The sequence below is a fragment of the Pseudopodoces humilis genome, chromosome 3 (genome assembly GCF_049639895.1).
Source record: "Pseudopodoces humilis isolate 2021_Gansu_Grassland_sample_001 chromosome 3, ASM4963989v1, whole genome shotgun sequence".
NCBI classification, from domain to species: domain Eukaryota; kingdom Metazoa; phylum Chordata; class Aves; order Passeriformes; family Paridae; genus Pseudopodoces; species Pseudopodoces humilis.
In genome coordinates, this window is record NC_142202.1 from 100,102,810 (window position 1) to 100,127,737 (window position 24,928).

The 24,928-nt window shown below is 34.7% G+C and overlaps 1 protein-coding gene across 5 annotated transcripts in view; it reads right to left on the bottom strand.

Annotated features, from left to right (window-relative positions):
- ROCK2 (Rho associated coiled-coil containing protein kinase 2) overlaps window positions 1-24,928 on the bottom strand; it is a 94,064-nt gene that overhangs the window by 15,053 nt on the left and 54,083 nt on the right. For 3 of the 5 annotated variants that reach the window (XM_014251444.2, XM_014251443.2, XM_014251441.2), the window contains exons 4-20: window positions 21,631-21,768; window positions 18,862-19,122; window positions 13,284-13,428; window positions 10,747-10,885; window positions 8,975-9,066; window positions 7,996-8,155; window positions 7,352-7,415; window positions 5,899-5,964; window positions 5,523-5,602; window positions 5,082-5,130; window positions 4,203-4,338; window positions 3,983-4,074; window positions 3,487-3,733; window positions 3,074-3,180; window positions 2,252-2,411; window positions 1,423-1,583; window positions 803-987 (exon numbers count right to left, since the gene is read on the bottom strand). In XM_014251444.2, the coding sequence (XP_014106919.1) occupies window positions 803-987; window positions 1,423-1,583; window positions 2,252-2,411; window positions 3,074-3,180; window positions 3,487-3,733; window positions 3,983-4,074; window positions 4,203-4,338; window positions 5,082-5,130; window positions 5,523-5,602; window positions 5,899-5,964; window positions 7,352-7,415; window positions 7,996-8,155; window positions 8,975-9,066; window positions 10,747-10,885; window positions 13,284-13,428; window positions 18,862-19,122; window positions 21,631-21,768 (2,282 nt within the window). The remainder of the gene's footprint in view (window positions 1-802; window positions 988-1,422; window positions 1,584-2,251; window positions 2,412-3,073; window positions 3,181-3,486; window positions 3,734-3,982; window positions 4,075-4,202; window positions 4,339-5,081; window positions 5,131-5,522; window positions 5,603-5,898; window positions 5,965-7,351; window positions 7,416-7,995; window positions 8,156-8,974; window positions 9,067-10,746; window positions 10,886-13,283; window positions 13,429-18,861; window positions 19,123-21,630; window positions 21,769-24,928) is intronic. The other 2 variants (XM_005521857.3, XM_014251442.2) reach the window with 1 other exon arrangement.

Genomic DNA, 24,928 nt, shown 5'->3' on the forward strand with positions numbered 1-24,928 from the left:
CATATTTTCTTGAATTCACCTGTTATTTAAACAACAGTCAGCTCCTTAACAACAGAAATGTAGCAGAAAGTACTTCTGTCAGTGTTCCACATTATGGCTACCTTCTACATGACTAAATACATCTTGCTGACAGAAAAGCAAAGCACAGGGAGACAAAGTCATAAAGGAGCTAGGATTGAGATTCATCTGATACTAATGGTAATCTGGTCTTTTTATTCACAAGGAAGTTCTTTATGTAAAAAAAAAAAAAAGTTTCTTTCCTTACTTACTATCAGGTGCAAATACTGTTTCTGCTTGTAAGACCTTGAAGAGCTCCTATCTAGCTAGACTCCTACCTAAAGGTCCTACAGAAGTGTTTAAAGATCTGTACTACTAGATATTTCCAAATGGTTATGCTTCGTAGCTCTGTAGCAGTATTAATTTCCAACTCTGATAAACTCCCATAGACTAATAATTCCAGTAACTTTCCTCTTCATTGAAGTCCTACATCATTAAAAAAAGTACCTAGACCTTCAGTTAAATAAGTGTTTCTTTGAAGTTTTCAGACTTATATTCAAGCTGTGTTTTCTAAGATTTTCAGAATAACAAACATCTTTTAATACAAACCTATACATTGCTGAATTACTAGGGCAAGTCTCAATTAGAGTCACTGTAAATTATTTTAAAGAACAATTAAGTTTTGCACTGTAGAATAGCATATTCTTTGCAGCAATTATTTAAAATTAATTTTACTCCCAACTTTTGTTCCAAAAATATTTCAAAATCAGTAACATGACTAAAACACATAGAACAACTTGCATACTTGCGGAGTTCATTGTTTTGTTTTTCCAGACTTAATTTGATTTCCTGAAGGTGGTTATTCTCCTGTTTTAACTGCTTCTCTGACATTTTCAAAGTGTTGACCTGCTGTGTTTGCATCTTGAGGTCATTTTGAGTGAGACAGCGTTTTTGTGTTTCTTGCTCTATTTTTAATGTCAAGTTTTTTACCTGAAAAAGAAGCAGAAACCTGTGAATTTTACAGATCTACATAGGAAAACAACATTTAAACAGTCTCTAATTGACTTCCTTTACATCTTTTGGTAACTCAAAGCTGCTTCCTGAATAAAGGCATTAGCACACATTAAATTACCTAGCTTTTCCATGTCAATCTCACAGCATTTTCCACTGTAGAGGACAAACCTTTTAACACGAATAATGCTGAAATATTTCAGACAAACGAATATTTGTCTGAAATATTTCAGACAAATTTTCAGACAATACCACATTCGATGAAGTAGACTTTTTAAGGTTTCAAAGGCAGAGAAGAAAAACTTTGTTGCAATTTTCATTCACTAATATTTCTAAATACAGCTATAACAGGAAAACTACTAGGACATTGGAAACGAAGTTTGACTCAAGACTCCTTCTGTCAGTGTTCCTTACATCTTCACTCAGTATATCCTTTTGCCGAAGGAGCTCATTTATTTTCTGTTGCGATTGTTTGAGATCACAGTCCAACATGGAGCGCTGCTTCTCAGCTTCCAACAGCCGATTTTCTACTTTCTGCTTTAGAGCTCTCTCTTCCAAAAGTTTCTTTTCCATTTCTGTGAAGTAAAAGATGTAAGACATCAGTGAAGTGTAAAACAGGAGATTTTGAAGGCCAAAGGGAAGAGGATGTCTACCCTGTACTAACGATAAGCCACATGTTTCTCCTTTTAAAACTGAAGAGAAAGACTACTTAAAAGTGATTAATTAAAATTTTCACAGTAGATACACAGAGGATGCTTTTTCAAGCATTTCTGACAGAGCTATTTCCTACTTTTGAGCTTCTAGATAACTTCCAGTTTATCTGCAACACCTCTGAGATTAAGAAAACAGGTGGAATTTAAAAAATAAAACATTTAAATCTACTGTCCTCTGTGATAATATAAAATCAAAGAGTTGAAGCTATTTGGGAACCTGATATGCCAAGTGACTCAGCCATTATTACTGAGTCATTTTTGCTTCTTTTGAAGATCTGCAATCTCAAAATTTTTGTGAATGCTCTGCAATTGGAAGGACAGGATCTGTAGGTAGCTTTTTAATTAACTGAAATAAACATAAGCCATTTAATTGAAAAGTAAGAGCCATCTTCTGGATTTTTTTGGTAATTATCCCTCTCTTCAAGATATTTCAGTTGTAATGAGATGTACCAGAATATGCACAGTGAGAGATTCTATTATCTACTTTGCATAATTCACACCTAAGTCCAACTGTGATGCCAAATATATACCTTTCATGGCTTCAGATTTTGCTTCCTCTATAGACTCATAGATTTTATTTTTGTCTGCTAATCGTGCTTTTGTGGCTTTATGTTCAGCTTCTTCTTGTTCAAGGTTCTGCTGCATAACTTTGAATTTATATGTCATATCTATTTCCATGTTGCTCTTTTCCTATTAAATAAAAAATAACATTGAAATAAAACATTAAATACATCAGGTTAGTGGCAGAATTTTGAACAACAGTAACATGCTGCTTGAAAGGATGCTTGGAGCAGAAGAGAGAGCTCATGCTAAGGAACTAACTGAGAACTCATTTCCATGTTTTTTTTGTGAATGCCAAAGCGCTCTAAAAATGTACAGTGACATCCCCAGTTGCAAACAATTACAGAATTACTGCGTTATCAACCAACACTCTGCAGTAAGAGCAGCTCAAAGATTAAGTTTATTGAAGAAATTTTTCAAGCCTTTTGTTTCAATAACATATTTGTTAAAAAAATCCTATTAGCAGAGGCTCTTTTATTTTTGTCAATAATGAGAGTGTAAAAATACTCCCCACATGAAATGAAACGTAACTACTCTACTGTTAAGGTACACACCGGAGTACATAATTAGGTACACTTAAGTACTTCAGAAGTAAAATGTATCATGATTTTTTGGGAAATTATGTCTTTTTTGTCCCATTTATCAAATTGGAAAAAAATTATTTAAAAAAAAAATCTGAAAACAAGGCTTATTTTTTGTATAGGTTTGGTTGCAATGTCTCAAGTAATAAAAGTACAAATCAAAAATTCCTTAAGAATGTAACACTGATGTTCATTTAGCAGTGCTGTTACCTTTTCTAAATCTGTGAGCTTTTCCTGCAGTTGTCTCTTCTCCATTTCCAGTTTAGCTAATGCGCTCTTTCCATTTTTTACTTCTTCTTCGAGGCTAGATATTCGACCTAAAAATTACCAAAATATCAATGAGGTTGGTCAATGTGTGAAAATAAGACTGTATTTTATCTATTTTGAGATTTTTGAAATATAACAGTTTCTAATTCTGACTATTAAGAATGCCTCCTTTGGGGTGATTCCACAAGTTATCAATAATGTTTTATAAATGTTACCACACATTTTTTCTAAAATGCTATTCACAATTATGTAACATATTATAAAACAGCACACTTATCTAGTCACAGTCTGAAACTCAACACCACCCAAACTAGAAACAAGAAGCAATCTTAACTTCAGAAGATTTGCAGAAATACCTTGTAAATCACTGATAATCTCTGATCCATGACTTCGATCTCTCCTTTCTGATTCTAGAGCTGACTGAAGATTGAGATACTCCTTCTCCAGTTTGAGTTTTGCATTCTCTAGCAGGCAGTTCTTATCTTGTAGCTCTCTGTTATTAATTTCCAGCTGCTGGATTTGCTTTGTGCTTTCTGTCTGGTTCTTCCTTAACCTGGCTGCAGTATCAGACTCTGACCGCAGCAAAGAATTGGCTTCATCCAACTAAGAGTGATAAAAACATACTTCAGAAATAATTAAAATATAAACCCCACTATTTCTACTACAGAATACTAAATTTTACGGATTAAAGAAGCAAGGAGTATATTTTAAGATTACTTTTGAACACCAAAACCTAAAGAGAAAGAACAGCTTTTAAAATCCAATTACACATTTCAAATTCCCCCACTGTTACCAAAATATGTACTGTAATCAGTCATTATTTTAAAATATGTGTATATAAAGTTGGCATACTTGTCTTTGTAGTTGATTGATTTTTTCATTGGATATTTGAGAGTTTTGATTCCTCTTTTTTAAATCTTCAAGTTGGTCTTTCAAACTGTTAACTGCAACAAAAACAATTCAACATTGTTAATCACTGCCATGAAAATGCTTCAGTTGGAACTATAATTAATTTATTTTAAGTATTAAAAACCCACATCAAAATGGAACCTTTAAGCATGGTTCAACATACCCTCATTTTCCAAATTGCGTTTCTTATCTGCTTCATGTTCTGCTTTCCTCTGGTATTCTGTATTCTTATGCTGAAGAAGAGCTTTCTCTCTCTCTAACTGTCTGACTGCAGACTCTACATTCTTCCTTGAAGTTATCTGGATATGTTTAAAAAAATACACTGCTAATTACACACACAGGAGTAGTATTCTTATACGATAAAAACACAGCTCATGCACTCAGTTTCGTCTGTAATGGAGGAAGCCAGTCCTGCTGCAAATACAACGTACCAGAACACGTGGTCAAACCCAGCCCAGGATGTCTGTGGCCAGGAGCTTTGCAATTTAAATACTGTTTGATCATTTGGGTTTGACAAACCTGGTGGACCTGCCTAAGCAGTCACTCGGGGAGCAGAGAAACATACATGTAAAGGTACAGTCTTGACGTGCACCTGCATGAACTACACATTAAGTTGTACACAGCCACATCCAGATTTGTAGAAGCAGTAAGGTGCAAAGCTGGGCAAGAAACAGGGTCCCATTACTAACAAAACATGTTACAAAATCATTTAACAAAAGCATGGCCTTTCTCCTCTGGAAATACTACTCTCATACCTTCAGTTTTTAAAATCTGTATGGGATATTTGTGTCATGCTGTCTGCCAACTTAAAAATATGGTAAAAAACTAGTTCTGGAAAGAAATGTGCAGTTATGGTACAGAAATCATAATGAGAATATTTTAGCAATGACAACAATTTTATGCTTGTGAATACCAAGAAATCAGATGGTGTTATTTGTTATAAAATATACAGCTACTCAAAAGCAATTTTCTGTTATTGAGGGAAGAAAATCCATGCACAAATGTTAAAGCTCTAATTCCAGTGAGAAATCTATGGCCTTACCTCTTCTTCGAGCTCTTTCGTTATCTTCTCTAAACGAACACTTGTAGACCTGAACAAAATTGAAAAACCATTTAAAACCCTGCTGATAATACAGAAATAAGAATGTTTGGATGTGTTTCAGTAATTTTATGTAAGGTGTTTTTGTCTCATTAATTTTATGCAAGATATTCTATTTTAAGCAACAATATGAAACCTCAAGGACTGGTGAAATCACTAAACAGTGAGATTCTTATAAGTAGTTAAAGCAAAAAAAAACCTCAACAAATCCCAAAAAAAACACTAGTCACAGGAGTAGAAAGAATTAAGCCAGCAACTTACAGTAAAGTCTGCTTGCAGGGTTGGGAATCCCCAAAGTGGATTAAAATGCTTTTAAGCATTCAAAAACAAAAGGTCTAATAAAACATCCTTATAAACATACCAAATATGTTGAAACATTCTCACCTGTACTTCTGTTCTAGTTCATCTTTGGCTTGTAATTCATTACTGAGCTGTTCCTCTAGCTTGCTTAATTTTTTCTGAAACTGTGTAAAATGTCAAAAAAAGCATGGCCCACATATTAAAATGCTTTCACAGAAAACAAATGCAATTCAATTAAATAACAAAATAAGGGAAAGCGAGGAAAATTAATTCAATCTTCCAGTATATTATTTTAAAACCATCACTAAAATGTTAAATCTTTACAAGGTATTAATTCTGATAATTTTAAATATATGAATTTATAGCAACAAAATTTGCTGCATGCTGAATTGAACTGTTGCAGAATTATGTGCCACAGATTGTGAGTCATTAAATTTATATGGGCAAAAAGCATTGTTACCGGCCCTTTGCTGTGCTCTGTAGCCAGAGACTTTCCACTGGAGCAGATGTTTTTGGATAGCATTTTCTAAATGAAATGAAAAAATAGAAAAGGGGTGTACATGACCAAATTGGACAATATTCAGATAATATGGCTACACATGTTCAGTGACCTCACATAAAGAAGAATTTCTTAAGTCTTACACCTTGGGAGCTAATGAACACTTTGAAAATGCTTTGATTTGCTTACTCAAATATTTTAAAAAAATAATTGTGACTCCAGTACCCAAATAGTCATGAAATAAATTTTAAATAATAAATTTTGGATTTATCTCATTACTTCAGGCTTTCAAATGCATTTATTTTCCTCCCTTCCTCTTCCTCCTCTACCCTCCAAACACAAAATGTAAAATGTGGTTTTCCAAAACATTTATGATTGTTACAATTAGAAAATTTCCACAACTGGAACACTGAAAAGGACATCAAAACCAGAGATTTGTTGCTTGAGAAAATACAAATAAAATAAGTTGTCAGAAGTGAAATGCAAAATTTTACCATCTACACTTACTAACACAACATAAAGCAAACATCATGAATGTGACCATATGTATTTCAAACAGCAGTACATTTCTATTTAAAAGCTGAAGTTTAAACTATTCATCAATTCATCAATGACAGGAAGGAAGTCTAATAAACATCTGCATTTAAATTTATCTGATCAATACATAATGCATTTCCTTAATGTATTTTTTAAAGTTTGAAAAAGAATTGTAAGTTTTAAGAAATGTTAACAATATATTATATACACTCAGATAATACAAATGTTTAAGTAATATAATGAGTAAGTAAGTATATGAAAATACCATCACTTTTCCTGTCATGCAAATTTAAATTCTTTTGTCAGTCTTCAAAAGCTGGATAAACATGCTCCATATACTCCAACTGAGTATGATTTAAACATTCCCTTATCCCTGCAGGTGACAATTTACTTTTTCAAATCCTGAATAAACCAGTCATGAATCATTAATGCAAGTGTGAGACCTTCACAGGAGTATTGCTGTCTGTAGGAAACAGAGCTTCACACATTGGCTTTCCAAACAAATTCTGGATGCAAAAAGAATTTGAGAAAAATCTGTATTCATTTATCTTTATACTATAGCACCTTAACACTTGAGTACAACTGTTTCAAAATACAACTGATTTACTGCTAACAATTTGGTGAATAAACATTTAAGATACTTCACACCCACATAAAATTATGTAGGAATTTTTCTATTCCTTTCCTAATTCAGATACTATACTTACCTCCTTGTTGTCCTGCAAATAGAAAATACCATTTTTTTTACTCAGGATCATTAAAAGACAAAAAGCCCCCACAAAACTTTTTTAACACTTATTTTAGACTGTTTCTTTTCTTAACAGACTTAACAAAATTAGTTAATCATCCCATTATTACTAACAAAAAAGGCACTAACCTCATTTTTACTAGATTGCACAGATTCGTTCTCTCTACAAGACTGAGAGGAGTCACTTAGCAACCTGTCAAAAACAAAAACAAATCCCTCCAGCTCTTACTCAAGTTTTTAACAACTCTGGCAGCCTTGCCATTTTAATAAGTTCTCTCAAGTCTCAAGTTGTCCTACGCTGCTCTCAGAATGACGCTTATTTTATTTTGGTGCTAGTGCATCTTTCTGATTTGAACCTTTCCTTAACAGAATGTTTTCAAAACTACAGCAGCTTGTAATTTTTTAATTAATACAATTATTTCCTGATTATTAGGATAAATTCTAAAAAGTTATTATGCGGTGTAAGCTTTCTTCTAAAATAACTAGTAAAAAGCCATTTTAGAAAAATAATTAGAAATCTATCAGAACTTTAACTGATTTTTTAAGATATTGTATACTTTTGTGCATATAAAGATACACTGTATAATCAGAGTTATTGAAATAATTGAAAGAGTAACAAATTATTTTACTCAAACTTTGCATTTTGGATCTTCACAAGTGGACATAAATTAATATAATGCAAGGAATAAATTATGTATTTAGACTGAAAAAAAAAGAATATAAGAAAAATGTGCAGGCATGCTTTTAAAAATGCATATTCAAGTATCACATACAAATTGTCTCTGTAGTAGGTGAATCCTATGAAAGGCAGCTGGTTTCCCACAAAGGCTTTGGGGATTGGAAAGGTTTCCACGTCTCCCTTGTCGTCCTCAATGTCATCAAAATTACTGCTATCTATATCACTGCTAAGCTCAGGAACAACAGGAGCAGCAGCTATAAAAAGAGGAAAAAAGATGCATTTCACTCCAAGATTCAGTCACTTGCTAGATACTGGTAATCTCTCTAGTGTTAAAAGACTTTCTAGTGTTAAAAGACTGTATTATAAGTTGTTCTTAAATAACTTGGAGTTAAATATGTATCAACCAGACAGCAGATCTGGAAATATTACTGTGAACAATTTTTTCTAGAGTAATCTTATTTTTGTATTGTTGCCTAATGCATAGACCATCTAGTATGCAAGACATATTTTCTCAGGTAATCACATTTCAGAATAGAACTTTAAATACAATCATCATTTAAAAAATTCTTAGTAAATATATAACTTTAGAAGTAATGACAAGCTTATAAGAACTGACATACTTTGATTTTTTTACCTAAAGCTATCAGGTTCTCAATACCTTACATGAAAAGCACTAAAACTGAGAAGACCATTGTCAAACTACTGTCTTAACTACCAGAAGATTAAAAGAAAAATAAAACAAGAAACCCACCTCAAAAGAACAAAAAAACCCCAGAGAAACAGAACCTAACATGCATTCCTTTTAGTTAAAATTTCTGAAACATCCAATACCATTGTTTAAAATGGAAATGTCTACATTAGAAATAGGATAAAGATGTGATAATTCCAGTAGGAAAAATGCATATTTATTAACCCTTCCTCATATAAGGTTTTATAATACAAGTTATAAATATGAATGTTTGGGCAAGATTCTTCATAGATAGGAAGTACTTAATTTATACAACTGAAAGATTTTTTCATTTCTGCTACTGCAAGTAATGAATAAAATAGAACTTTTAACCTAATTTACTTACTCTCTCGAATGTTGTCCCAGTTCCACTGATCACTTCTGAAGAAAGGGTGATGTTTTATTTCTTCTACCCCATTTCTCCCAAGTCGCACATCCCTAAACAGCAATTAATCCAGAGTTACGTTAGGAAAAATAGCTGCTTTTTATTTTTATTTATTTAAATTCTAACTTGATCATAAGCAGCAATGAAATTTTTAGTAAAGATTGTCTGTGTTAACCACACTAATAGTCAAGCAAAAACAAAATTTAAAAACCACCAACCACTAATCTGTAGATTCTTATATAAAATATACTGATTCTTATTATGTACTCTCCCTGTGACTGCTAAAATGTCCAGAATCTGGAGTCTGCCACGTGGGGAGTAAAGCAAGAAAGAGAGCACTGAGTCAAAAACTAAGAAAAAACTAAAAACACAAACAAAAACTCAACACCCTTGGGGGAAATAAAACCACAGAACATTCATGTCTGCCAAACCACATGACAGACCATAAGACGCAAGTGAAGGAAGGTCTAACTTGCTGCACAGAACAGTTATTCAAAGCTGGACTAAAATAAATATTCTAAGAATTCCATCCTCTGCCCCACAACTAACCCTGACACGTCTCTTGCTGATATTTGCCGCGAAGTAAATCTTAAGTGCAACAAGAAACTTTTAGTTTGAACAGAAGAATCTCTCTCGAAACTACGTACAAGAACAGGACATAAAAACAATGCATGGAAAAGAAGCAATAAATCACAGGGTAGATGTTTAGTCCTTCTTTAAGTGCTTCAGCAGGATCACGCAGCATCTGTTTCAAATAAATTGCTCAAGCCCTGTGTTAAATATAAACAGGAAGAGGGACACACGTAGTGGAAGTCCACCTTACTACATTTACACTATTAAATTCTAACCATATTTTCTCTCTACCCTTCAGCTACTAAGGGTGAAAAATGCTGTTAAATAAAGCACATCCTTCCTGACCAACCACAGGCTTGCTCAGCAGAGCAAACAATCTCTCTTTGAATGCAAAACCCATTATAAGGCATTTTGTTTTCCTAACTCCTCCTTCTATAGTGGCCGGATGCCCTACTCCAGCCAAGTTCAGGTGAACACAGGAAAGCATAAAAAGGCATCACCTATCCAGAGTTAACTGTGGACCTACACTGTTCTTCAAAATCAGTTAAATTGAAGATTATCTCTGCTTTCTGAAACTAAACAAAATATAAGTGTTCAGGTCAAGAACAAGCTTACACAGCTTAATTTCAATAAGCGGCTTAGTTCCAGTAAGGGAAACTTCTAGGAATAACCTTGCAGGTTTGTTAGCTATATTTACCAATTAATGCAACAAAGCAAATTAAAAAAAAAAAAAAAAATCAAACACTTTAAGAGACCTTAAACAAATTCAGTAAATACATGCTCACTTTCAGGAAAGTATTTGCTTCCACTTTTTTTAAGTAACACCCACACAGACATTGGGCAAATCAATTTTTTCCCTGCCTTGGAGGTTATGAATTACTTTCAGCCTTACAGATTTGTCACTGCTATTGGAAGGATTTGTCCAGCACAAACTGTGTTGTTAACAAGAGCTGTCAGAACTGCTCATAAAAATAAAATACAATACCTGGAAAAAACACCTCAAAAGAAAAACTAGAGAACAGGAGGTTTGACAGAATAGATTTGAACAGAGATCAGGAGAAGTACGAGAAGGAATTAAATTTTACAATGTATCATCCAAAATAAATACAGCCAATACCATCTAAAATAAAGAACAGTGCCAGAACAATATGTGCACTTACCTATCAGTTAAAAAGGCACAGATAAGGTTCTTTGCATGCTTTGAGATTTCCACATCATCTGGGAAATGCAATGAGTTCTTATGATCCATAATTTTACTATATGTTCCTACTAGTGAGTCTGCATAAAAAGGAGTATCACCTGAAAATAAGATATTAAATTTGCTGTGACTTTATATCATGTTTAAGTTACGTGAGTTGAATAAAAGAGATAATGCAAAGTCTACAAGCAGTTTACCTAGAAGAGTATTTTATTAAGAAAAAGAAAAAAATTGGACATACAGTGTACAAATAATGTATACTACTAAAAATATTCCTTCCCTAAAATGTCTGTGTTACAAACTGCACAATTTTACATCCTGTCTGTCACTACCAAAATTTTGCCTGGTGAATTATATCTTTTATTCTGCCTTAAGACTCTCAATATATTTTCTAAGTTATATAATGGCTGACACCCATATGAATCAATCTTTAAACACTCCAAGGATAAAATGGACCAAAACTCATTAAAGACTTGCTAATGCACATTTGTTGGAAGGAGTCCAGCAAAGCTCTCTGAAGACCATTTCAGAGGCACACAGGTCTATCCTCCTTAAGGCATGTCAGCTCAGAGCAGTAGCCTTCCCAGTGTGTTACCACACTGTTAAACCCATATTAATAAATCTTGCTGACTGACAAATTACATCAGCTTGAATGCCCATATTAACATGACAAGTGGCTTTTATAATAGACTTTTCTCACCCAGAGGTTTCCAGCCCAGGCTGTAGTTAAAGATATTTGCAAAGGAACTAGACTTTTAAAAGGTAAAACTAGGGCAAGAGAAAAGAATAGGCTGTGATAAAGACAATTGACAAATTAACTGGCAACATTCTCAAGAAACAAATGGTTTGAGTCTGTAATCAAGACACTGCAACTATTACAGGAGTCCTTTCTCCCAGCTAATCCACAGGTTTAATAGAGAAAGTGAACAATCACGTGAGCTAGGCTCTTCCCTTGGTTCTGGTGTGCTGTGCACAGGCAGGAATCATCTGGCATCGCAGGCTGCGGCCTTCCAACAAGGAACTGAGCATTTCAAAAGCCACGAACATGAAAAAATGTACAAACAGACCAATGGACAACCACCATTCTGCTTTCAAAAGAACAATCCTAACTTTTGTCTCTTTCTATCATTTTAGAGCAAAATAAAAAATTAACACACACCAGCTTGAACGTAACTTCTAGTTTTCTAGTAAATTTTTTAGGTTGCCACACCAGTGCACTGCAGGTGGGAATCACTGATATTTGCTCCTGCCTCCCTCTTTCCCAACCTTCCTCTTCTCAATCGTCTTCTATCTTGGAAATAGCTTTGATTTTGGCCACACCTCATACTATCTTAAGTCACTGAACTAACGTTAGGATTCATCCTGTGACCAACATTTTATGGTTTGGTTAAGTATACAATAAAATTTTCATTTTCATAATAAAATTACCATTTTCATTAGTTCTGCGGCTTTTTCAAAACCAGAATTACAAAACCATTTCTGTGCTTTCTTTGAAGTGCAAAGTTTTAGAAGACCATAGCCAGAATCTGATACATAAGCACAGACAAAAATAGATACTTTCTACTGATATGTGGGATATGGAGAAATTAAGTAATATTTTCCTCCTAGATACAACGGGGAAAAAAAGAGACTCTGAAAGGCTGAGAAAACATTCTGGACAGCTTTGCCTAATATTTTAAGAACTGAATAATTTTATTTACTGCTAAAATGGTTCACGAGATACTATTAACTGTAAACCACATATTCTTAAAGTCAAAACGTTGTAATTCTGAAAGAGTTGGAAATAGTAATAGCATCATATGTTTAACTGTCTTTCCTGTCTCAGAATACCAGAAACATCAAATCTGCAATATTCCCAGAAAATGCTGATTTGTATTTTTAATAATTGTATGCTCAATTACATCCTTTCATAGTCAGTATTTTGCTACCAGACTATCATACTGATCCTCACTATATTTTAAGATGCAGATGACTCATCTCCTTAACAGATTATATTCTATGTTCGTTGCCATAGCAGTCCAGTATATTTTACTGGATTTTTAGAAAATCCTGATTCAAGCACAAAAGAAGGAATTGAGCCATTCCTTTGGCTCCTTCCACACTTTGACCTAACAGAAGACACTGATGTGCTGTGGAAAAGGAGGAAAAAAGAAAAAGACAGTCCTGCCCTTGCCATTTGTCTCATCTCTTGTGTCCCTGCAAACTCAATCCTGCCTGAGTTGGCACAAATGTGGTGAGGTAGCTGACCCCAGTTAAAACTATTCTAAGAATTAATTTTAAGCTGAACCAAGTCAGGAAACTCATCACTGAGCAAGCATGCAAACAGCTGTTGCCGTGTGAGAGTGACAGAGAGCAAAGAGAACAACAATGAAGCCACAGCATCAGCCAAAAGTCAGAAGCTGTTAGCGAGGTACGAGCAGCCTCCACACAGCAATACGTAGCTAAAGGCAAAGGGAAGATTGAGTGATAATCTTATTAGTAGAAGAAATCATTACTTACCAACTAACATCTCAAAAAGGAAAACCCCTACAGACCACCAGTCACATTCCCGTCCATAATAACCATCACCCCCCTGCGATTTCAGGACTTCAGGCGAGATGTAGTCAGGAGTCCCCACGGCTGTGTCGCAGCGCACCATTCCTGTCTGTGCAACAGTAACAACACAAACAGCTCAGTTCAAGGGGCTTCTGAGCACCTCTAACCAATTCCTCTGTTAGTAGGACAGAAAACCATAAAAATGCAGCCTAAAATACTTGGTTCGAGGAGTGTGTTTTAAAGACTATTTATAATTCAAGAAGCAATATGGATTGAAATGACATTTCTTGCTAATGTGCTTACCCCTGCCTACTCCATAGTGATTTCTCTTGACTTCATCTTCTCAAAATTCACCAATTTTATTATTTTTACCATTGGTTTTAATTTGAAGGTACACACCGTATCAGACTGCTCCTTTTCTCATTTAATTCAGGGACAAACTTTAGAAAAATTTTGACAAGTTATGAACTCTAGGCCCTACAAGCAGATACAGAATTTTGTCTAATTCAGCAAATAAATCAAGTAATAGGCAAATTTTTATAGATATGCCTTGTTTTTGTTTAAAGATAGGAAGAAGAATAAAAGGAGAAGCTGTTTTTAAAGAATAGCAAAGCCTTTGTTTTTTAAAAAAATATTTTTTATTAACATATTACCACAGTTCTATCAATTAAATGATTCCTCATCCTCTGCTCCACATTGAGAAACTAAAAATGTAGGGACCAAATGACGCAGAAGCATCAATCAGCTCTGCCATCATTCTGATTCAGAGTTACAGGTTTTGTTTCCTTTAATGAAGATCACTGAATTCACTCCTGAGAGACCAGATGGATGAAAGAAATTAAATTCTCGATGAAGTTAGAGAAGTACCAAAAATACACTCATCTTTTATTCTGTTTCCCAGTCTGAAGTTTTATCTAAATCCTTTTACAAAAGTTCTTCATGCATTTTGCCATCAGCATGAAAATATGCATTAATTCTGATTACTAATACAGAATATTAGTAGTAACATCTGTTCAAAATACATATTTAAAGAAAAAAGTGAAACATTTCATTTTGGGAATTGTACTGATACACAAAATCTAGACACCACAGTAAAATATTCCTTCTCATACACAATATGAACTGTGAACTTTTATTTCTGTACTAAAACAGAATCCATCAAGTCATGAACCAGCAGGCAAAAACTAAAGGGATGACTGTAGAGACCTGTGGAGTACTTCAAATGTCCTCCTGGCAAATGCCTATCTTCTATCACTCCATGCTAAAACTGAAACCTAAAGAAATTTTAACTTCTCAGATCCAGAATAAAGAGCAGGTAAACTTTTGCATTCTATACTGGATGAGATAGCACATAGCTTATTCATACTGGGATAAGACAATGAAGTTAACTCTTTCCAGAAAACCTATAGCATTCATTTGACGAAGAAAAATACACGCAAACACATTTTAATGCTGCAAAATAAACTAGAGCTCAAAGACTCCAGAAATCTAAAGTTGAGAGCATTTGAAAATGGATCTAGCACATGGCAAGGAACTACTATTTGAATACCTTACTTGTCACAGTACTCTGTGCACTAACCTGTGTGTGTCTTCTCTGAAGCCTAAGCCTCTCCTTGCTTGAGCACAGGAGGAATTGCTCTAGGGTTATGTGGTTTTGCTAATCCAGTAGAACTGTGGCAACTTAGTAAGGCTCCAACTGGTGTCTATCTCTTCCTTATCCAAACACAAAATTATAACAAAGGAAAGTCTGAATTTTTGCTCAGTCAAGTCTGGTTGAAGTCACCTGAATCCCACCCTGGGTAAGGAGATAGCTTAAAAACAAAGTCACCAAAACAGTTCTTGAAAGAGCTCTCTGAAGTCTGCAGCTTCAGTCACAAGCCTCTCCACCTTGACACTTAAGCACTTAATAACACCCTATTTCCCATTCCTCTATAATTAATACACCAAAGCAAGAATACCTTTTAATATATTATACATGTTGATATTTTCTGAAGTCTTAAACAAAGCAAAGGCTTTTTCTACAATAAAAGAAGCCCTTGCATGCTAACACCAGGTTCAATGGGCTATAGCTCTCTGAAGCACATGGAGCTGGTTGTACTTTTTCCCCATAAAACTCTACTTTCTGTCTCAGGAACTAATCTAGAAATGCATTTGCAGATCACAGAACAGCCTGGCTTGGAAGGGACCTGACAGATCATCTGACTCAACTGGTCATAGTAAAAGGAGCTGATATATGATTATCTAGCACCCTGTGGGACTGCATCACAAAATGGGGATTCTACCATGTCCCTGAGGAGACTGGCCCATTATCACTTGAATATAAAACTCCCAGATTTCTGTTCCACTCATTCACACACTTCTTTCAAAGAACTTGGGTGTTGTTCTGTATGTATTTTTAAGTACTGGGTACCTTTAATACTACATTCAGACTGTGATCTCTAGCTAAAAAGCTGAGTAAACAGGGACATGCTGTCTGCCCAGCACAGAACACCTTGGCAGTCCCTACATTCTGACGAGACTTGAATGATGCTATTTTGTCTGGGCCATGTGTTACTCCTGAGTCTGAAAGACTAAGCCTCTATTTATGCCTGAGTAGCACACTTATTGTAACAGTTACCACACAAAGCTTTGAGTTGAGAGTCTCAGGCCAGTGTTTAAGCTGAAACTTTTCTCATCACCACAAAAGATCAAGGTGGACCTTGGAACTCATCTCCTGCAGCTATGTGGTAGATGTAGAGTGAACAATTTTTAAAAAATGGGCTGTCCAGCAATGTTCTCGCAGCTCCTGACAACTTGGAGATGAGGTTCCCTGTAGTGTTTCCCAGCATAATTCAGCAATATTATAGTGCTGAAGACAAAGCAATTCAGGTTTCATCTTCAGGAGGATCTCCATCAAGCCTGAATGACTTGCTGTCTTGAACCAAGGCTTGAATCAGGCTTTCACTCCCTCGAGAAACTCCTTCCACTAAACAAGAGCTGGAGGGTGTTTGCGTGGAAACATGAGGACGGCACACATCAGGTGTTAACAGCAGACAACGCACTGAGGCAGGAAGGATCCAGCAGAGTCCTCTTCACTGGAAAAGCTTCAATGAGAAACAATCGGAGTTCCAAAAAAAGGAACACGCTGCTTCTTTCACCTGATCTGCCTGGGCTGAGGCAATGGTCCCAAGTGGCAAACATCCCTTCTTTTGGTCACATCTCTTTCAACAGATACTCTCTGAATCTGTGCTCTGCTGAAAGCTGAGTTAGCACGGGACAGTGCTGTGCATGATGACACTGGCAGCTCCTGGCCCTAGGATACCTGCCAAAGCCAACTGCTGTTTGGTTTCTTACACAACACCTGAAGATTTGACAGAGACTGGTGAACCCTGCCCTGGTCTACCTTATCATACCTAAATACCAAAAAAAGATACCACTATTCCTACTAAATTTTTGAGTCTAACTCCATTCTTTATTCAACAACAGAAATACCTTGTTGCAGATTTTAAAAAAAGATGACTAATTAAAAAAAAAAAAACCACAAAAACTTAGCAGCTCTTTTTAGAAAATTTTAAGGAGAAACTCTGCTGCAAGTGTCTGTTCTGGCCTGGCCTGGCTGACTTAAGCAAACACTGAACAGCAAAGGTCAGAAAAATCTCTCAACAAATTGTAGCAAAATTTTCCTGGGCTCTCAACAGCATAAGGAAGAGGCTAATGCTCACAACTGCTAAAAGAGATCCAAATAAAAAAAACAAGTAAGTACTGGGTATGCATATATTTTCTACAAATCAGTCTGCCAGCACCAATATTATATTTACACAGCTGGAATGTGTTCATATTTTGTAAAAAGTAGCATGAGATTTGGAGACAATCCAGAACCTCTCAACTTCTAGCTTCCTGTAGAAAAAATTTTTGCCATTCCACTGAGTCTGAGAAACACAAAAAACTTAAAATTTAATCCTTTAAAGAATTAACTTCTCTAGGAGATCACTGGTCCACTGATGATACCCAGTCTAAAGAGAAGCTCACTGTAACTTTTTATGAGAAACACGGATTCATTTCTCACATCTACAGTACCATCATACGCATTTTAGTATTCCATTCTTTTAAAAATAGCAGTGAAAAAGAAAAAAAGTAGAAAGCATAGGTCCACCATTTCTGGAGTCCCTAAAACAGCACAGAGGATCACCTTTTTTATTGGCAGATTTATACTGTGAGCTTTTTTGATGCTTTTTTGTTGTCACTTCCAACAAACAACAGATTACCTTAAGACATTACAACCTACTGACTTAAAAGAAATATTAATAATTTTAAGGACTTAATTAAGAGACCAAGTACTACTTTTGATTTTTTCAATTAAAGTAAATGCTGTCCTCTAAAAGCAAGTAAATCAACAAAATGGAGGTAAATATTATCTCTCCCTTTAGACTAATAACTACAACATCAACAAAACTGAATAGAGTGAACTTCAATAAACAGCTGCAGATGGACAATGGTGAAGTTAATATATTATCATGTAGAAAAAAAATCTATCCTAAACAGACACAGTACTTGTGGATACTGCTGAAGAGACATTAACCTAATGATGCAAATGCAAATTAAGTAGATAGCAGAAATTATATCAAGCACTGTCTAAACAATACAGAAAGAAACCCAAAACATAAAAGCAAGTAAGCTTAAAAGGATCACCCTTGCCAACACTACTAAAGAAAACTTTCAAAGACCGGGTAAATCATAACACACATTCACATGCAGTTTTTTTGTATATATTATAATCTGGTATAGATTTTCGTAGGAAGAATAGTTATAGTTTTTCATAGGAAGAGTATATTCCGTAAATTACAGCATAACCCTTGTCTGTCAGACAAGATTCTAGGAGTGCAAACTACAAAATGGTAGTTTTATTTTCAAGGTTTTTTTAATAATATAAAGTATCCTGTTAAAAAAATTCTTATACAAACTCATTAGAAAACTGTATTTGGCTGTACATGGCGAAATCTGGACAAGTAAATAATTTTAATTGACATCTTGGCATCCTGACAAATAACTAAAAGATTTCGATCAATATATCACATATCACCGCTGCTGTACTGTGACCTCATTTGAATGACCACTAGAGGATGCTATGAGAACAATTAGATACAGGAAAAAAACACATGGAATGAATCTTGGCTATAAAATAATTTCATTTACAAAAATAATGTCAGCTCATCAACTGTTCCAAGGTTATTAGTGTTGAAACTAAGAGTTATCTTGCAAGCTTTTCAAACATTTGGCAAAAAAAACGTACCTCAGAAATTCATAAACACACATGCTTTCATAAATAGCAGAGTAAGTTTACATCCTTCTTCCGTGTGATAGAACAGTTTATAACAGAAAAGGTTAAACTATTTAAAATACTCTTATATTTAAAAGTAGGAAACAAGAAACAGCTTTCTACTCAAGTAGATAATTTGATGAATATTCCTTTGGGTATTATACTTCATAAGAAAATAATGTTAGATATAGATGTAATTAAGAATTACAGTTTAACAGATGGTAAATTATTCAGTTGCATACTTACTTCATCCATTTTCATGCAAGTGCCAAAATCTGCCAGCTTCAGATGCCCATACTTATCTAAAAGCATATTGTCAGGCTTCACATCTCTGTGTATCAAGCCCATGGAGTGAATTGCATCAAGAGCAAGAACAACTTCAGCTGTGTAGAACTTGGCCCATTTCTCAGGCACATCATAATTGCTCATAAGGTTTACAAGATCTCCACCTGGCATGTATTCCATTACCATGTACAAATATTTGTCATCTTGAAAGGCACAAAATAGCTGCAACATTAAAAAAAGGAAAGGAAAAAAATGCAATTACTTTTCAGACAGCTAGGGAAATTAAAAAAGCCCTTTATCTTGAAGTTTCATTAAACCTGAGAATATGTTTCCAAGATTACTTTTAATATGCATGAAAGATACATTTTTCTATTAATTATGGGAGTACCTTGGAATTTACTGAACTTCAGAACCCCTCATTATAATTTTTGAGAAAGTAAAAAGTATTTCCTGATTATAGGCATCTATCTGTCTGTCTATCTATCATCCATCTCTATGTTTCTTGGCATTAAGAGGTATCACTGAGTCAAAACGCAAAGTATCAAATCTGTGACAGGGGGCAACATGTTCTGATTTGAAAATAGCTCGAGAGAGCAGCATCTTAGACTGTTTCCAAATTTTCTATATTATAAATTTCTTATCTCTGTACATTTTTGTGCTGGCTTTGTCTAAAACAACACATATTGAAATAAGAAATAAAAACAAAATGTTTCTGAAGACAACTATAACACAATACAAAGAAACTGTCCTTAACAATAAAATACTGGTCTGGTATAAGTTGCGGTGGGTGTTTCCTACTGGCATGATAGTGAAAGTAAGTTCAGTCTCTTTAAAATGTATTTCAGACCTGGAGTGCTAAAGTTTTGAAGATTCCACTTGGTGATCACCAGTCTGGCAAAAGTATTATCATCAAATGTTCAATGACTGATCTGAAAAAGTCTCTGAAATTTTCACCTTATTTTTCAGGGAATACTGACTTACCTTAAGAACTAAAATCGTTCACATCTTTAAATTACATACACAAAATTAAAAGGCAATTGAAAAATAGGATGTGTGGAAAGGACCAAGTCAGAATCAGGGAGACTGTGGAGGATAAGGAACCATGATAGGCAGGTATGTTACTATGGTGATTTGACTTTCAGATTAAAATTATTTGTATAACTAGTGTCAGAAGCCCTTGATTACAAATATTTATTTGAATACATATATGTTGCACTGTACTTGTTTGCACAAATGGATAATACATGCAATATATAGTACGATAATGCATTGGGTCAATAAAATCCAAATGAAGATTCAAAATAATCTCTATTTTGTCACATGTAGAGATATTAATAGAATAATAAATAAAAGCACTATGTCTTTATATAGCACTTTGTTATTGCCCTCAAGCGACTTCATAAAAAAAATAAAAAATAAATAAAACTATCCAGGGATCTTGTTGCATTTGTTTTTCACATAAATACTAGACAGAGAGAAGCAGTGTGATCTGTCTCAGTTTCTAGATCAGAACAGGACCTACATTTTCTTCAAACCAGCTCAATGTCCTACCCCATTGGAAATATCACCTAAATATATCACACTAATACACTTAATCATAGAAGGCACAATTGCAACTACACTTTAGTTCATTTGCTATTTACAAATGCAGACACACATTTATATCCTGCTTGTGACAGTTTCCTTTGAAAATCCATGTCATGAATTTCTCATCACTTTCATGTGAAAAATAGTTCCTGACAATTGTTACTAGAACAAAGAACTAAATAAAAAAATCATCTATTTGTTTAAGTATTTCTGCTGAATATAGGCAAGAGCACAGAACACGCTCAAGGAGCAAAACATCTTTGTATACCTGAGGTAAAGCATTATGAAAAATATATGGAAAGCTTAAATCCAGTCTTATTAAATATACAGAAGCATGGCAATATATATGAGAGAATTTAAATTAAGTATTTAAAATTTAAGGATTTCTCCAAGCACATGCTTTCAATACTCCTTTTGTTAATTGGTGCAATTTACCAGTTACAACAAATGGCAATAATCAGTACTGATTGTTCCCAAAGACATAATTCACATTACAGTATCTTGATGACACATGTCAAGAGACAGCTGTGAGTGATGGTGTTCAACACCAGATGAAGAAGTCAACTCCCTGCTACTTGGATATGTTGAGTGCTGATGCTCAGAACTGACCACTACGAGAAGATGATTTCAAGGAAACCACTGCTACAGCTCCTTGTCTTGTAGGAGACCAGCACTGAACACTCATCCATATATCAAACTGTAGCTGAAAAGACAGCCACTATTTAAAAGCACTCTTACTACCAATTGCCTGTGATCAACTAACTGTATCACGAGGAAAGACAATGAATACCAATCACATTTGTTTCTATATTCCTATAGAGAATGTTTCACAGTTGGATAACTTCCCTATTATTCCAAATAATTATGTAGGCATTTAAAAAATCTACTTAATTTTATGTTATGATGCATTTGTAGTGACTAAAATGCAAATTAATCTACTTTTTAACACAGCCAAATATACAAAACTTAGTGAAATTGCTGTAAAAATGTATTTTTAGAAGTAAAAATCTGAACCTAAACCTGGATTTTAGTTTCAAAGTAAAGTCAAAACCAGCTCAAGCCTGCGAAGTATTTATGGCATCAGCATCATTACTATTGCTGTTGCTTTTATTATTTACATGTTATTGTACACATCTTCCTTACCTGAACCACCCACGGGCTGTTGGCAAAGGCCATGATATCTCTTTCTTCCCAGAAAAAGGCCGAATCTGATCTCTTGATCATTTCAAATTTACTAAGTAGCTTCATTGCATAAACCTTCTGTGTCATTTTATGGCGAACCTGTTGGTAGAGAAAGAAGGGAATCAACCATTTTAAAATGCCTTGTTAAAAACCAGAGTACCATCATAGTATGTTTCTGCTATGTGCAAACTGCTTTCTGGAATGCGATACCTCCAGGTATTCATACACCCAATTTCTACACAGTAAGGATTTGAGTACTAACCTAAATAGAAAAGTTTAACAGTTGCTCAAAAAAACTCACTGTAGCAGGAAATAAACTATAACTCTGCTTTTATTTTCTTATTCTGAACATTGTGCCATTGAATTCATTCAAGTTAGAAACTGGGCAAGCAGTCTGCTTCAGCCTCTGCCAATTTTTATTTTACACCAAAACATGATTGCTCCTACTTCTTTTCCAAAACAGTTCTTAAATTCACTTTAAATGTTGCAAAATTAATACAATGTATCTTGTTGGAAAACTGTAATTAAAGCTTCTTTTACAAAATATGAAAACTTCATCTGAATTCAGACATAAAGCCAAATCCTTAAATTGCACACTGCAGTCATTACTCAGCTAATTAGTCATGAGACATTCTATTTTATGAAAAAGCTATTAAAGGAACAGTTTTTTAACATTCTTGAGTGTTTCTTAAAGAAATCAAGGTGAGAAGTATTTAGCTGTAAGAAGTCTGAGTCATTAGGACCTTAAGTTTCTGTGTATTTTTTTCCTGTTAAAATAAAAAATTCAGTGGACTAGTTTGTGAAATTGATTCATGAAAATTATGAAATGCACCAGAAACTGAAGTTATAATTTTCTGGTGCATTTAAAACCTCTCACATCTAGTAAATAAAGCAGATCTCCTAACTTCTTCGTTTTGCATAAAATCTGACTTTAATTATGTTACTTGAAAGAATGTTTAATAGGCTTTTCTGAACAGCTGTAGTTGCAGGTCCATGACATCTGCAGAACAAAGCTTCTGAGAGGCACCTATTTTGGTCTATAGATTTGGGAGCATCAGTCTCCTGCTCCTGAGGAGCTGTAAAAATTAATACAGCTGAAGGGATAGAAGAAGCATCAGGTGGAAGGGGTAGTCTGGGATAAAGCAAGAAGATGAACAGAAAGAGGATTATTTAAGGAGTTGCTGTTCTTGAAATTGGGGCTTTTTGCCTCAGTTATAGATGCAAAGGTTTTATTAGCAGTATCTTGCATAGTTTAACAAACAACCTTCTCTACAATTCAAAAATTGATAAATCAATAGATCAAAAAACCTCCAACCTAACACCAGAACAGAAGCATGGTATCTATATGCATTAACAACTCTATAAGAATATTTTAGGACATTAATTAGTCAGCTACTGAAGGTGTCCTAAAACAGTATTTTGAAAATGCACTTCTTCCCATTTACTAATCCCACATGGGATTATTTACAAAGACTTGGTGGTACACCACAAACTACACTCCCCTAAGTAGAGCTTTTGTAATCCTGCCCAAATCCAGAAGAAACACAAAGACCAGAAACCTCAAAAAGATTTTGTTTAACTGAAGATGCATTTTCTGTGAAATTTCACACTGAAGCTCTGCAATGTAATTAGTAGTTTACAGTTCCTTAAATTGCTGTGTACTTTTGTCTAGGTGCAGTTAGAGTAGTTGCCTGCATTTAGAAAAACAACTGTCTCCCATGACTAGGGGAAAAATTTCTTCAAAGTCAGCACAGCCTGAAGGAAGCTCATGTACAGGAGATGCAAAGTAAAGAGGGGTGGAGGGCCCAAAATCAGTTTGTAAACCTCTTTAAATAGTGCCAATAGGTTATTGGCTAAATGATTTATTGAGAAAACCTCAAGATAGGCTCTTTCTCTGTACAAAATCAAAGCAATAACAAGAGCACTGGCACACCCAGAGACTAGGTGTGTCTTGGCACACCTTGCAGGTGAGCAGACCTACCGTTGACATTCCTTCTTCTATCAGCACCATGGCCCCTGGAGACAGCCTTTTGAGCTGCTAGTCACTGTGCTCTTTACTCAGAGCTATATTTGTACATACAGATATTGGCTCATACAGCAGATTATTCATGTATTAAACTGTCATGATGTTTCAATTTCTTCCAGCTGTTAAAATGAACTGCCAAATTTAAACTGCAGCTCACCAGAGTAATACTCAAAATAGGTAGGAAAATCCCTTCATGCCATTAGCACTGAGTAACATGGCCTTGTTTAACTCATGAAAATACACTAAGAAAAAAGAATTTCACTCTACTCTGTTTCAACCATCTAACACTTTCAATAAACAAAATGTATCCATAATTTCCCCATGGGAATTTACATGGGAAGACAATCTGTAGGCAAAGAAAATAACACATCCATTTGAAGTTATCAGATTTAGTACACAGTATTGATAATAGTACTGTCCTTTTTATGATTTTGGAAAAAATTACCATCTTAGAGTGGAGTTTTGTAATGAACTATAAGGCTTGAAGTAATTACAGGTATCCTAAAATAATTAATAAAGCCATAAGATATGACTACAATAAAAAATGACTACAGATAGGGTATCAAAGTTCATAACCTGACAAATTTTCAGTTAATAAAATATTTATCCTTATATAAAAGCTTTATCTACTTTATAACAGAACTGTACATCAGCAGTGGATGGGGAATTAAACCTAATAAACAAAGCACTTAATGAAGAAAAATAAACCAGCATCTGTTTATGCAGGCCATGACAATCACTGCTTTGCAACACTAAGAAATCAGACAGTAAAGACTGTCACCCAGACCATCCTCTAGCACCCAAACACAAGGAAGTGTTAACTTTGCTTTAGTTTTCTCTCCCAATACATGTCAGTCTGCTGTGCCACTGCAACATTACAGTCCCTCATGGCTAGACCTGGGAGAAGGAACTAAAGTTAAGTTTCAATTTCAAACCAAGATGATTTTCCACAGGTGCAAATAAACAAGAACAACTCAGGATGTGTGTTCATAAATAACTGTTTCTGCATAAACCAGAAGTAACATATTAAGCACCATAATTCAATTTTTCTGTCTGCCCTAGACACCAGTCACTTTTATTCACAGCACTGTGTAAGAGAAGAAGTGATCTGGCAGCTGGCAATCATTTTCTTTGCTTTCCCCATCACCACAGATCGAGCAAAACCGGAGACCAGAGCACAAATGTAGAGTTTAATACTTCTGGATTTATAAGGAAATTGTTCCTCCACCACAG